This window comes from Typopeltis vanoorti, chromosome 24 (genome assembly GCF_054136105.1).
Source record: "Typopeltis vanoorti isolate ZY-2024b chromosome 24, IOZ_Tvanoo_1.0, whole genome shotgun sequence".
Taxonomy (NCBI): domain Eukaryota; kingdom Metazoa; phylum Arthropoda; class Arachnida; order Uropygi; family Thelyphonidae; genus Typopeltis; species Typopeltis vanoorti.
The window spans coordinates 73,878,912-73,895,241 of NC_143572.1; the positions used below are offsets into that span (position 1 = coordinate 73,878,912).

General features: G+C 37.1%; 1 protein-coding gene across 1 annotated transcript in view; it reads left to right on the forward strand.

Annotated features, from left to right (window-relative positions):
* Positions 1-16,330, forward strand: part of LOC150093409 (uncharacterized) — a 245,584-nt gene that overhangs the window by 194,581 nt on the left and 34,673 nt on the right. The window contains exon 13 of the mRNA XM_090413816.1: positions 13,992-14,180. Within this exon, the coding sequence (XP_090269942.1) occupies positions 13,992-14,180 (189 nt within the window). The remainder of the gene's footprint in view (positions 1-13,991; positions 14,181-16,330) is intronic.

The following is a 16,330-nucleotide window of genomic DNA, read 5'->3' on the forward strand; positions in this document are numbered from 1 at the left end:
AGTTGACTTTGCACTGTTTGCCCTGGTTCTCACGAAATCAACGGAGGCCTTGTTTAACTGGGCAATGCCCCAGCTGCCATAAAATTCTGTCACATTGTACCATACCATCATTTTACATTGTGGTTTAAGCCAATAAGAATACAGTTTGCTTGGCTAAATTTCAAACTGCCAGCCCATCTTCTTCCATTCAGTATCTAGGTAGATATCTAACAGGGTGCACCTCAAGAAGGTGAGGATTGAAGATCTGGTTAGTTGTCCACATTCCTTAAAAGGCTACGTGGAGATTTCCTCCTAGTTACACAGCTTTGACCCTTAAGCATCCCACCATGCAAATGCAATAAACCTTTGTATGAAGTGGTGTGAGATAAAGGGGGGGCTTTTCCTGATTCATTGTGTTTGTTATGACATGAGTAAGAGGAATTTTTTTGCTTTGGCTGGCTGAATATCTGAAAAACATTCTGAATCAGTTGAATACTGAAGCAAGCAAAACAGAATATTTAACGCATCCCTCCTATCTTCTGTAATACCAGGCTTCTACTCTATATACAGTACTAACATAGACCAACAACCCAACTTGACTTTGTTATGGAGTCATTCTCCATTCTGCTTTTCAATCTCACTCATAGATAGTTATGAATGCCATTAAATGGAAGATCAGTTTCATTGCCCAGTATAAGATCACCGTCTTACTTATTGGTGGCTTGTTGCAGTTTGAAAAAGTTCTACATTTGGTTTCTTTAGAGGTTTTCCAATTTAGAAATTCCAGTTTAGAAATTTTCCGATTTCCCAGTTATCTAACCATTAGCCACTGATAGTATTAACCACCTGCGAAAAGTTTAAGTATCATATCTCTGTCATGCAGTCTGTGGCAGTATCCCATTTTTATTTTTCAAGTCACTTATGATCCTGCAGATGTGGAAGGAATTAGTGAAAGTGGAATTTATACCCAATTAATTCACTACATATTTCAAGCCTGAATTAAATTGAACATTTGGCATCCTTGCCTCACAATATTAAAAACAAGAGGAAAATTTAGTGATTATCCTTCATTACTGGAGCTGAAATGAAACAAAAGTATATAGTAGTAGTAATGCTCTACACAGCATTTTCATAGTAAAAGTGTGTCTGCCTTTCCACTGAGAAATCATAGATGACATGCTAAAAAAAAAAAATTTAAAAAAAAAATTTAAAAAAAATTGGTGTGAAAAAAATGTGAAAAAGTCTACTGCCTTTGAAAATTACTCTTAACCTCATCTTCATAGTCCAATTGTACTATTTTTCATACATACAGAAAAAAAAAAAAAAACTGCCTGTGTGTAAGGGAGTGAGCAAGAATGAAATTGAGAAGTAAAATTCAGAATGCTGACAGTTATTAAGAATTAAGAGTGCTGTCAGCAATAGTTAGGTTTGTTCAGCAGAAACAAATTGGTATATACACAACATAAACTACTGAAGCTGTATCTGTATATTTCCATGCTTAAATTTCCATAGCTTTTGCTATTATTCATGTCAAAGTTTATGGAAGATAAAACTACCAAGGTGCATATACAAAATGCCTGCAGGATACTTAAGTGTGGTTAACTCAAAGCATATAGTCACCTTTCTAATCTGTTCAGGTCTGATATTTCGGTCTTTATAGAGTGCTTATCAGCCTAAAATGAACTAAGAATATTTAAAGAAAATAAGAAAAGTTGAATAAGGAAGTTTGACAATCTTGCTAGGAAGAAAATTCTTCAGAAGCTTCTTCAAAGAGGTGATTCATAACTTGTCAGATTATAGACGTCTGGACAATGAAATCAAAATTCTAAGCAAAGAATTTAATTTTGCTATTGCTGCAGTAAAAATACCATGCTCATAGACAATGACAAACATTGAATTTATGGATATACTAACAATGTTAAGTTCTTTCCTAATATCCTTGTTTTTAATATATGATATTGTCATTGATGCCATCTGTTCATATCCCTAATCTTTCTCAGGACACTCATATCTGCGGTCTCTAGTCTTTGGTCAAGTGTTTACTTCTGACCCGGCTCCCAGATCCATAAGTTAAAACTGGTTTGAACACTGTCTTGTATATACACTAATTTAGTGTTCCGACTAATTTCTCTCTTATTCCATATGAATTTATTCAATTGACTTCCTACCATACCAGCTTTGTTGATTCTGTTGTCTATTTCCATATTTAATTTACCATCTTCATTAAAAATCGTACCTAAGTAGCTGAAATGTTTTACTTGTTCTATAGTTTCTCCATTCACCATGCAGTTGATATTTTCAAAGTTTCTGTATATTTTCATTATCTTTGTCTTTTTAATGCTGACCTTCATACCATATCTATTACAGCAGTTATTCAATTTAATCAGGGATTCTTGCAGATTTATTTAGAAGTATGACATCATCCACATAAAGCAAAGAGCTGAGATTAACATCTCCAAGTTTCTGTCTATTTTCATTATCTTTGTCTTTTTAATGCTGATCTTCATACCATATCTATTACAGAAGTTATTCAATTTAATCAGGAATTCTTGCAGATTTATTTAGAAGTATAACATCATCCACATTAAGCAAAGAGCTTACAGCTCAAATAGAGACTAAGTATTGCGTGATATAATGCCCCATTGACACCATATAACTGTAGCATTTTGAATAGCTTCTCTCCTCGGCACCTTGTATATGCCTTTTCCAGATCTACAAAACTTAAATACAGATCTTTGTTATATTTCCATGATTTCTCAAGTATCTGTCATAAAGTGAAAATCTGATACTGACAGCCTCTATTTGGCCTGAATCCAGCTTGTTCTTCACCAAGCTTCTCTTCCACAATTTTTCTCAACCAATATATTACCAGAAACAACACTCAGTAGAGAAATACCTCTGTAATTCTCACATTCAGTTTTATTTCCCTTATAATATATGGGCGCTATAAGAGCTCTACTCCAATCATCTGGAATTCATCCCACTGTCCAGGTTTTCTGAACTATTTAGTGCAGCCACAAGTAATTACTCCATACTTCAAGGATATCTTTTTTCTACTGTTTTCTGTCACCATTATCATCTCTAATTCCTTTAACAACACTCTTTCCTCCATTTCTGAGTTTCTTTGATAACTTCCAGAATATCTTACCACCTTCTTGATATTTATTTTTTATGTTCTTACCAAAGTCCTCCCATGACTTTTGTCTCGTTTAGCTCGTTTCACACAGTGTTTAGCTTTCTTACATTTGTCTCTGTATTTTCTAAGAGCACAAGCTGACTTATTTGCCAGAAACGTTTGATATGCTTTCTTCTTTTCCTTCACTGCCTCTTTAACTTCCTGTGTCCACCTTGGAGTTCTGATTTTTCTATCCTTGCAGACAACCTCACCGCTTGCCTCTCTGGCTGAATCAATCAGTGTTTTCTTCAAACTTGCCACTGAATCTCTGAGGTTTGGTTCTTGTTCTCAAACTCTTTCATTTTTTCTTGAATAATATTTGTGTATTTTAGTCTGCAGTTCAACTGAGAGCTGCTCAACTTTTATTCGCTTTAAAACTTTCTTACATGTTCTTCTTTTCAATATGAAATTCAATTTTATCCTGCTCAAGACTAAATGGTGGTCACTTCCAATTTCAAATCCTCTGTACACTCTAGTGTCCTGCACCATGGAGAAAACATTATCATCAACAATAACATAGTCAATGAGACTTTTCTAATTCCTTGCCTCTTCTCTCCATGTGAATTTGTGTGCACATTTTTATTTTGGAACATTGCGTTAGTAATAACCAGTCCATGTCCTGAGCAGAAATCCAACAGGTATTTGCCATTATTATTAGCTTTGCTCTTTTCTCCCAAATTTTCCCAAAATATTTTTGTATGTCTGACAATCATTTCTTACTCTGCTATTTAGATTCCCAACAAGGACCAACTTTTCCTTTTTCATTGTGTCAGTTACTTTCTCTAAAGCCTCAAAAAATTCCTCCACTTCTACCTTAGTTAAACCTTCTGTGGGACCATAGGCACAAATAAATCTTAATGTCTAGTTGCCCATTCTCATATATGCCCACATGGATATATCATGATACTTTTGGACTTTGCTAAGGCTTTTGACAGAATACAGCATGGTAGACTTAACTGGTAATTAGTTTACGGAATTAACAACGCATATAAAGTATATTAATTAAAGGTAACTTTAATGAATAACTTCTATATTTCGGCAAAGTCACATTGCCATCTTCAGGAACATAAAGATATGGTATGTACATGCAGGCACTAACACAAGCAAATGAGGAAGAAAGCAAGAAACTAATATTGTTCCTAAAGTCCTAATGTTGCCCTCTGCGGGCTAATTTGGTAGTCTTGGCAGTTGGGCTGAAGTTCTCATAATGTAAGTCTCCCAAATTTGGGGTAGTTTCATGCACCCAAATTTGTTGAGGTTAGGAACGTTTTTTAGAGCTGCTGAAGATTCTTTGAATAATCTTTCGTATTTAAACTTGCTGCGATGAATTATTTTTGTTTTCTTCCAACGAATTTTATGGTGGGTATCTAAGGCATGGTCTGCCAGCCCGGAGCAACTGTACTGGTGGAACCGGATGTAGTCTTGGTGTTCTGAAATCCTGATATTTGTTGTTCTGCCTGTTTGGCCAAAGTAGGACAATTTGCAGCTGCAAGGGACCTGGTATACACCAGGTAGGTCTAGGGGAAGTGGTTGGTCTTTGGTAGAGCGGATAAGGGATGCCAACTTTTTATATGGTCTGTAACAGGAAGTAAGGTCATATTTTTTGAGGATATTGGTTATTTTCATCAGAGGTGCCCTGGATGTAGGGGATGGTGATAGACTTGATGTAATCTTTATTGTGGAGGGGAGGAGGGGGATTGTGGTTTACTGGTTTTAGTATTTTTTGGATTTTTTTGGGGTTATAGCCATTGGCTAAGAAAGTGTTGAGGATGTGGTTTAGTTCAGTAGTTAGGGCCTTGTCATCTGAGCAGATTAATTTTGCTCTGTTATATAGTGTTTTTATTACCCCATATTGTTGTGAGGGGGGGGGGACTGCTGGTGAATGTATCTGCCAGTATGGGTGGGTTTTCTGTGAACAGAGAAAACCAAAGATCCATCAAGCTGGCGGGTGATTAAAGTGTCTAACACACTTAAACAACCAACACCCCAGAGTCCAGTTCACCTTAGAAAAAGAGGAAAACAACACCCTCCCCTTCCTAGACACTTTAATCACCCGCCAGCTTGATGGATCTTTGGTTTTCTCTGTTCACAGAAAACCCACCCATACTGGCAGATACATTCACCAGCAGTCCCCCCCCCCCTCACAACAATATGGGGTAATAAAAACACTATATAACAGGGCAAAATTAATCTGCTCAGATGACAAGGCCCTAACTACTAAACTAAACCACATCCTCAACACTTTCTTAGCCAATGGCTATAACCCCAAAAAAATCCAAAAAATACTAAAACCAGTAAACCACAATCCCCCTCCTCCCCTCCACAATAAAGATTACACCAAGTCTATCACCATCCCCTACATCCAGGGCACCTCTGAGAAAATAACCAATATCCTCAAAAAATATGACCTTACTTCCTGTTACAGACCATATAAAAAGTTGGCATCCCTTATCCGCTCTACCAAAGACCAACCACTTTCCCTAGACCTACCTGGTGTATACCAGGTCCCTTGCAGCTGTAAATTGTCCTACTTTGGCCAAACAGGCAGAACAACAAATATCAGGATTTCAGAACACCAAGACTACATCCAGTTTCACCAGTACAGCCGCTCTGGGCTGGCAGACCATGCCTTAGATACCCACCATAAAATTCGTTGGAAGAAAACAAAAATAATTCATCGCAGCAAGTTTAAATACGAAAGATTATTCAAAGAATCTTCAGCAGCTCTAAAAAACGTTCCTAACCTCAACAAATTTGGGTGCATGAAACTACCCCAAATTTGGGAGACTTACATTATGAGAACTTCAGCCCAACTGCCAAGACTACCAAATTAGCTCGCTAGAGGGCACCATTAGGACTGTAGGAACAATATTAGTTTCTTGCTTTCTTCCTCATTTGCTTGTGTTAGTGCCTGCGTGCACATACCATATCTTTATGTTCCTGAAGATGGCAATGTGACTTTTCCGAAATATAGAGGTTATTCATTAAAGTTACCTTTAATTAATATACTTTATATGCGTTGTTAATTCCGTAAACTAATTACCAGTTATGTCTGACCAACGTTTAAGCCTTTCTACTAGAAGCATGGTAGACTGTTGCATAAATTGGAGAAAATGGGTTTGCGTTATACACCCTCTGTTCAAAAAGAAACCGAACTTTTGATAGAAAATAAAACACAGCCCAATTATAATCATTCAAATAATTTATTTTAATCAATATACTCTCCCTCAGCTTTGATAAAGCATTTGGCATGGTTCAGCTGAATTGGATTGATTCGTTAAATGAGGGTCATGGTTACTGCCTCTTGAACATTTTCAGTGGTGTCGTATCGCTTTTTTTCATCAGCAAATGAAGTCGGGGGGAAGAGAAAGAAATCAGAGGGTGCTAAATCAGGTGAATACGGCAAGTGATCCAACACACAAACTTCGTTTTTGCTCAAAAACTGTCTCACAATGTTAGAACGATGAGATGGGGCATTATCGTGCAAAAGTGGCCAGCTGCATGCATCACGATATTCATGCCGTATGCGACGAATTCTCACAATCAATTGCTTCAAAACTTCGAGATAAAACTCACCATTGACCGTTTGGCGAGGCGGAATGAATTCTTTTTGGATAATGCCCTTGGAACCGTAGAAACAAATCAGCATTGTCTTTACTTTTGACTTCTCCAAGCGACTTTTTTTCAAATGCCCATCTTCTGGTGGTCACTCAGCATTCTGTTGCTTTATTTCAGGCTCTTACTCAAAACACCACGTTTCGTCACCAGTAACGATCATTTCAAGGAAGTTTGAGTCCTTATGTGCGGTTTTAATGAGGTCCTTGCAGAATTCAATCCGATACATTTTTTGGTCATCGGTCAACTTGTAGGGAACAAATCGCGAATTCAGTTTACAAAGGCCCAGACTCTCTGTCGAAATGTTGGTGCACAGTTGATTTTGTAATCCCCAATTCATCTTCAATCAATTTCACAGACGATTTTGGATTTTCTTTGATGAAATCACGCACTTTTTGGATGTTAACTTTGCTCAGTCCAGTTTTTGGACGGCCTGGCTTTTCGTCATCCTCAAGCGTCTCACGACCACTTTGAAATCACTTAAACCACTCGTAAACTTGAGTACGGGATAAGCATTCATCACTGTATGCTTTTTGAAGCATTTGATGTGTTTCTGTAAAACGTTTACCAAGTTTAACACAAAAGTCAATCGCAGCTCTCTGTTTGAAACTCATTTTCCGACTGTTCGTCAAAACACGCTGTCACTTTTGGTACTATATCTGCTGATATGCAGTCTTTGCAGAATGATTTGAATAGGCTGGAATTGTGGGCATTGGAAAATGGATGTCAGTTCAATGACAGTAAATGTAAAGTCATTCACTTTGGCATGATTAGATATCCAATGTCATGTTATATTGGTGGGATTAGGCTAGAAGAAACTGATGAGGCTAGGATCTTGGAGTGTTAATAGATAGGAAGTTCAAGTTCAGGGGCCATGTGGCAAAGATTGCAAATACAACTGAAAAGATAATTGCAATGCTGAAACGAACATTCACATGTAAAGATAAGGATGTTATTTTGTCTCTTTACAAGGCCTTGATAAGACGTCGCTTGGATTTGCGTGTAAAGGTCTGGCTTCCTGGTTTCTGTTGTGATTCTGATATATTGGAGAGAATGCAAAGGAGAGTATTAAAAATGATATCAGGATTGTAGAATACTGATTATGAAGATAGATTGAGAATTTGTAGACTGCAGACACTAGTAAACAGAAGAAAGAGGAGTGATATGATTGAGACTTATTACAAACTTCTGAAAGGGTCATACAGGATTTCAATTGAGGAATTTTTCAATTTATGGACGGTGGGGAAAGGACGGGAGGGCATCCTTGGAAGCTGAGAATGAATGCTGCTAAGACGGGTGTGAGGGCTAGAGTTTTATCTCAGAGCATGGTGCATGATTGGAAGGGATTGCCTTTGGATGTTGTAAGTGCAAGCAGCGTGAATAAATTCAAGAATAAGTATGATACCTGGTGTGTATAGTATGTGGCCTCCCTCGATGAGTCTCTGACCCCCTGGAGGTCTCTCTTAATAATAATAAGAAGAATAACATTATACAGCTCAGATGCAATGTTAGTATGTGCTCTGCATGGTTAATTTATCCTTGTCAAATCCTGGGACCAAATTTGAGAACAATATTCCAAGTGTAATCTGATTAGGACTTTATACAATGGAATGACAACTCTTATCCTTGCAGTTTAGCACGGTTTCTATCAGTTATAGTCAGACCACAGAATGGAGAGCTCTTGGTGGAAGACTGTCAAGAAGAGTCAGTTCATGTTGAGTGGGAGAAAGAAATAAGGCGATGAACGAATTGGTCAACAACACACGAAATCACGTGCTTTATAGGTAAAATTTTCCAGCTGTTATATAAACAAAATAGTTACCACTTTATAAACTACAATGATCATGAAAGAGAAGTTAATTTTCCAATGTTTAATAATAAACAACTCATCCCACAATACGGATTGATTACCCTATTATCGGTATGGATTCTCCTTCTGTTGACATGCGCAGAAGTGTCGAAGGGTCTCGTATCTGTTGGCGTACTATATCACCTCCAGATCCTTTGCCTCCCCATTTCCTCTAGTATAGTTCATCCAACAGAGGAGTATACAACATCCCATTGATTTATCCCAAACTTCAAGACTTTACATTTAGCTGAATTAAACTGAATCCCCCATTCATTTACCTATCTGTTCAGTTTATTCAAATCTTCTTGCAGGATTACCACATCTGCACTACTAATAAACCTTCCCAGCTTCACATCATCTGCAAATAACTGAATATCCCCATGCAGTCCATTGACAGTGTCATTGATATAAAAGTTAAACAATACAGGACCCAGTACTGAGCTCTGTGGGACCCCACTTATAACCTTCTGTCTCCTTAATACTGCTGTCCCATACACAACTCTCTGATACATATCAGATAGCCAATCCCAAATTCAGTTCACTAACCTGACATCTAAATCCATATGCTGCAACTTAAATAACAGCTTATCTTGTGGTACCGTGTCAAAGGCATTTGTTAGGATACCACATTTCTCCAAGAACTTAACAACTACTGATGAAACACAAACTGGTCTATAGTTTGACACTTCCAGTCTGCTACTACCCTTATGCAATGGCATTATCTTACCCTCCTTCCACTCTTTGGGTACCTTTCCCTTGGCCATGCTTTCATTGAAAAGCCAGGTCAAGGAAGCTGTCAGTTCTCTTCCACATTCTCTCAAAACCCCATGGTGACATTCCATCCAGTCCCACCGCTTTATTGACATCCAGAGTACTTAATATCTGAAACACACTCTCTTCTTGCACTTCTAAACCTTGAACCTGTCCTAACCATCTAATATTAAAACCTACTTCTCCAGGATGAAATACCCCAATAAAGTGTTCATTGAACAACTCCACTCTTTGCATCAGTCACTCTATTCCGATTTTTATCAAACAATGTCATTATTATATAAATCAAGTAGATATTAAATCCAGCATAAATTCAATCTGAATTTAGAAACTATGAAAGTTTCATAAAGAAATTGGCCAGGGAGCTTATGGGAATACACTCGTCAGCATTCACAAGTTGCCCTGCCACGGACCATATAGAAGATCACATGCCCAAGCATCCATATATTCATCTTTTATTGATCCATTTGATAAGGTTTCACTGGCCTGACAGCTTTTCAAACTGGTTGGTTCTCCTCAGAGACCAAGCAGAAACTTTAAGAGAGCAAAAATTCTCTTTCAGTACTAAGGGACTCGAAGTGTTGGAGAGGTGTATTTTTCGTAAGCGAACTCTCGGTCGGTGCGTAAAGTATTTACTAAAATAAACAGTAAAAAGGCTTCAGTTTTATATAAATCAAGTGGATATTAAATCCAGAAATAAAAGGCAAATATATTGACACTTGGGCAAGCACTTGTGTCTTCTGTATGGTCTGCACTAGGGCAACTTGTGAATGCTGGTGAGTATATTCCCGTAAGCTCTCTCTCTGATCAACTTCTTTATAAAACTTTCATAGCTTCTATATTCGGCTTTGAAATAATGCTGGATTTAATATCCACTTGATTTATATAATTTTGCATCACTGAACTGAAGCCTTATGGCTCTTTATTTTAGTAAAGAACAATTTCATTCTTACACAATCATTTCTTCTAATACTGGCCACATGGCTGAAAAATTCCTTAGGATTTTCTTTAGATCCCAGGATGAATCTCTTCTCATATTCCAATTTTGCCTTCCTTACCATACTAGTCACTCTCCTGGCCTGAGTTTTATATTCTGCATGTATCTGCTCTCCACCTCTTTCCTTATATCTATTCCATAACCTCTTTTTTACTTGCAGTTCCTGTTTGATATTGTTTGTCATCCACTTTACACCAATTTGTATTCTCTTCTCTCGCAGTGTACAGTTTGCTATTGCTGCTAATAAATATTCCTTCACAAGTTCCCAAGCACTAATGATATCTAACCCTTCCAATTCCTCCCTCCATGGAACTGCCCTCCAGTTGATATCTAAGACTAAGGCACATGATTATTATAATCACATGCATTATAATTCCACATGCATTCCTTTCTCTTTGATACTTCTGCATGTCTATTCATCTTCCAAGTCAAAATCACATGGTCACTTTCTTCAACTGGGGCAGAGATACCATTTCAATTATAATCAGTTCTTCTGATGCTGTGATCAAATCCAAAACTCTTGAACCTCATGTTCCTTCTACTATATGTTGCCTAAAGACATTTGTCCCTCAACAATTCTAGAAATTCCATTCCATTATTACTACATGCAGTTTCCTCTTCCCAATTTATACTGCTGTAATTAAAATCTCCCATAACAATCATTCTTTTTTGCATTCGCCAAGCTCAACTGCCTAAATGTCTCCTGCTCTTCACCCTTTATGCTCCCTGGCTTACAGCAACACCCCCCATAAATATCCTTTCCTGCCCACCTCTATCTCACACCATATGCTTTCAAAACCATTAGTGCCATTGCCTTCCAAATCCTCCACTTTGAGAGGACATAGGTCATCACTTATCATAAACAGTACTCCACCACCGCATTTTCCCTTTCTATCCTGTCGAAAAATGCTGTACCCTGCTAATTCTTTTTCTGTTAGTATATCATCTTCCACTAACCACATCTCAGAAATCTCAATAATCTTTGAACAGGCTGATGCTATCAGCGCTACCAATTCATCTCCTTTATTCTGGATACTCCTGGCATTAATATAACGAATCAAGGTATTGTCACTCTTTCTGTGCCTTATCCCCTCCAGACTTCACTGGATTTAGCATTACTCGATGTATTCCACCCCCCCCCCTTCTCCCAAGCGTCTATTCCCACAAGTCCACCCCTGTTGCCATCCACCCTGATGATTGTAGTTTCCCTGTTGTAACACACTGACTCGTTCAGTGAACAACATTCTCTCCAAATGCCTGCATCCTTCTTCATTCCTCATTCAAATGCAAGCCATCTCTCTCTCTCTCTCATACAGTTCCTTTCTGTCTTCAAATGCCCTCCAAGCATCTATGTACTCCAAGCTTCTCTTTCGACACATTCTGGCTATTATACTATTCATTATTGATGTCCTCTGCAGCTCTGCATTATCATACCCAGGCAACACACTCACTATCTTCCATCTCTCAGTCTTCTTCTGTACAACCTCAAGCATGAACCTCAGATATCTTGCCACCTGATTCGCACCTCCTCTCATGTCATTCATGCCCACAATCATCTCATCCACCCTTTCACCTTGCTTAATTGCCACAACCACACTTTCTATCATTCCTCCAGGCAGACACTCCTCAGGCATTCTATCTATCTTGCACACCACAGGTCATGAAATCTTCATACATCACAACTCTTACCACTCTGTTTCTTCCTTGCTCACCTGCATCCTTCACTCTCTCTCTCTCTCTCCTCTAACACTTTCTTTCTTTATTCCCCTACTTACCTGTTGTCCTGGGGTTTCTCCATCCCTGTTCCAGCACTCTCTTGCATTTTTCTCATTCCTTCTCTTTTACTGGTTCTCCTATTCTCTCCTCTTCTACCAATTCCATAATTCTCTTACCCCTACTCTGACTCACTTTGTATTTGTCATTTGCAGATATCTTCTTTCATGTTTCTCGACTCATTCCTGAGACATTCCACTTCCTCTTTCAGCAGATCTCTCTCTCTCTTTGCAAATTACCTATCTTTCTCACCATTCATCCTTACAATTAACACCATCTTTGAAAACTTCGCAATGCTTTAAACTTACCATACTCCCTACTTTTATTTTTTCATTTGCATTCCGCTCATTATCCTTACCCTCGAGCATGCTACTGGTCTCTCTCAGTCAGTATTCTCCCATTTCTGATGTAACACTGCCAGGGTCCTTATACTAATCTCTAAATCACAAAGTTCTTCCCATTTTCTACATTTTACACATATGTACTCCCCGCTCTCTCTCTCTCTCTCTCACCTGCTACATATCTAACTGTCAGGATGCATACATGCCATAAGCATGACATATACCACAAAATACCGTACTATGCTATGTAAAATATAGTCCTTAAATAGGAGAGGACTTAGTGATATGCCATTGGGCTGCAGCTGCCATCATTATTCACATACTTTGCAAAGAGATTTTAATTCCTGTTGTGTTCAGATCTGGTAACCTGGTTTTCAATTTGATGTGGAGACAGTGGAGAGGGTCCAAAGGCAAGTGACTAAGACAATATCGGGACTGGAATGCTGGCTATGGAGAGAGGTTGAAGAGATGTGGATTGCAGAGTTTGGTTGATAAAAAGAAGAGAGGTAATATAATAGAGACATTTAAGTTAGTGAGAGGATTTTATCAGATTAATCCAGAGGGGATTATAAAAAGAGTAGAAGGTGAGAGGGGAAGAATCAGAGGTCATTCCTGGAAGTTATGTAAAAGTATGGCGAAGAAGGGTATGAGGAGTAGATTTTTACATGGAGAATTGTCAGTGGTTGGAATGCATTACCAGAATGTGTTTTTAATGTCAGGAGTGTTAAGGATTTTAAGATTCTGTATGATAAATATGTTGTCAGTTGAATGAACCTCCCATGATGAGTCTGTCGACTCCATGGAGGGTGTAATATAATAATAATAAAGAACTAAGAACTACTATAACTATACTAAAATATTATGTTTTTAAGTACAAATTCCACAACTGCAAATTACCCATAGGCTTACTTTACATTGTGTAATTTGAAGTAAAAAACTCTAATAAAAATAATGAAAGCCTATCTTTTTTTTCGCTGCTATCTCTGAAATTATCCGGCTCTGACCTCACCTATTCATTAAGAATGTATTTTGAGAAATTTTTTGAGAAAATATTCCCTCCTTCCTGTTTATGTCAAGAACTTTGTCCAGAACACTCTGTGACAAAATACAAATGAACCTTCTCATTGTCATCGGTCTGATATTGAAAGTTGTGGTGAGCGCATGCGTTGTGAATTCAGCAAATTATTGATATGATTACATATTGAGAATGTTGGTTTATTTATTTCTGAAGAAATTTTTTTTTTTTTTCAAGTCTAAATCTTATAAATGCACGAGACCGTATATGCATTGCAAATAGAAAATATGTTAATTAATTTTTAGAATTGTATTTCATGTAATTAAATGATGATTTTTTTAGTTAATAAAAGATAGTTGGAATAAAGCAAATTTATCATTCTTGAAAATTAAATGTATGTTAAAGAAATCTGAAAATGGAAACTGTTTTTAATTTTTTTTTTTTTTTTTTTTCAATTTCTGTTATTTTCTTGTCAGGAGAACATAGTCCAAGCAGGAGCTCTCCACCTGCTGATGCTCTGATGCTTAGTGAAAGTGAAAATGAAGAACCAATTCCTCCAAGTGAAGATGAAGAACCAATTCCTCCAACACCTGTAAATCCCAGTAAAGGAAAGAAATATTACAAAACTATTGCAAAAACTTTTGTTGATGAAGAAGGTTTTATGGGTATGTGAAGTATGTAGACATATATAACACTTGCTGCTTAGAACTATAAATGTAGAAATATGATTATAAATTGTGTATACATGCATACATGTCATTGACATCATGAAGCTGAAGAACCAATTATTCCAACATCATTCTGTCATTCCTCCAGGCAGACACTTCTCGGCATTCTATCTATCTTGCACACCACAGGTCACCAAATCTTCATACATCACACCTCTTTCCTTTACTATAAATTGTATTCATTTGACTTCCTGCCATACCAGCTTTGTTGATTGTTGTTTATTTCCATATTTAATTTACCATCTTCACTAAAAATCGTGCCTAAGTAGCTGAAATCTTTTATGGTTATATGTATAAAATGGTTGTCTTTTAATACATCTCATTCTGCATTGGTTATTGCACAGAAGAATCAGAGCTGTGTTCAGGACTTAGGCAGAGGGTCCTGTTCAAGAAGTATATTAGAGTCCAACACAAGTCAGCGATATTGTGAGCAAGGAATACAGAAGGTATGGGATTAATCTTAGAGGTGAACTTTACATAGGCACATGGAATGTATGGGGTCTACAGATGGGTACTCTTGATATTGTCTCTTAAGAGATGGAGAGGCATAAAATTTCCATCATGGGAATCAGGGCTGCCGAGAAAAACCTTTGGGCCCGTGACAAGTCTGTGGTCCGGGGCCCACAAAGTCATATAAAACATTAAACATTTATTTAAAAAAGTGTTCAATAAATTCAAAATTCGATACATTACATACCACACAAAATACTAACATTAAATAAAAAGAGAATTTTTAAATTTTTATTGCCTCATCCACTTCCTCACTTTATGGTTAGCAAAATCTTTAATCATCTCGTCATAATCAATTTTCATTGCCAGGTTATGTTCTATTGATAGCAAAGCTAAGCCGTTTTAATCTTTCCTGGAGCATTGATGATCTACAGAAGCTCTTTATTGCTGAAAGTGTATACTAAACGCTCTTTCACCTTCGGCAACTGTTACTGGTATTGTGCAAAAAATTCTGATTGAAGTACATATTTCGGGAAAAACACCGTGAAGTTGAAATTTATAAATGGTGTTTAATAAATCTAGTCCTGGTATAACATCTTTAAATGTGGCGTTATAAATCTTTTTTATGTGATAGATTTCGTGTTTCAGAGATGATGTTAAGTCTTTCGAATATTTATTTATTAAATTATTGCATAAGTCAGAAATTTCTTGATGATTCATTGTTTGAAAATTTAATATTGGTGATTATAAATTATGAATGTTTTTTAAAGATGTGAAACACATGTGAAGTTGCAAAATAATTGTATCCAGCATAACAAAATATACAGTTCTTTTAAAATGTCCTTGTGTATCATCCCCATCTGCACTTTCTTCATCTACCAGCTTTATTCTCTTCGCTTTCGACCGTTTTTCGACATTTGGGGTTATACCCAATTGAATTGCAACAAGCGTAGCTTCAGAGAGAGAGAACATCTTGCCACTTATTTCTAAAATGTTCAAGTTCTTTCAGAAGAGACTCAGCATTTGCTGTTGCAATATCAATTGATATGGTACTAGATTGCAATATTTTATTTTGTTCATCAATGGAAGCTAAAATTTTAAACCAAATTGTTGCAAAAAGTATTGCTTTGAAACTTGAAAAATATCGTTTTAGAGCAACAGCTTCAGAATGACTTTCATTTGATAATTTCCCAGTCAAAATTACATCCTCTAAAGCTTTTAAAACACTTGGAAACTTCTGAGCAACTGGTCTAACCACATCGATTCTACAACTCCAGCGAGTTTGAGATAGACCATGAAGAGAACAGCCAGTTTTTTCTAATAAAATTTGCCATCTCATTGGGCTTGAGCTAAAAAATGCAAATAAACGCTCCAAATTTCCAAATATATTGTCCTTTCCAAACAACATTTATGCCCACTACGTTCAGCAAATGTGCTGCACATGGGGAATAAAGAGAAGTTTCTTTTTCGATAAAAGACCGAACACCTTTTATTTTTCCACTCGTTATTTGCAGCATTATCATATCCCTGACTTCTGCAGTCTTGTATGTCAATTTCTAGTTGATTGAAGCGTTCTAATAATTTGTTTGCTATTTCTTCTCCAGTTTTATGATAAAAATCAAGAAATTCTATAAACC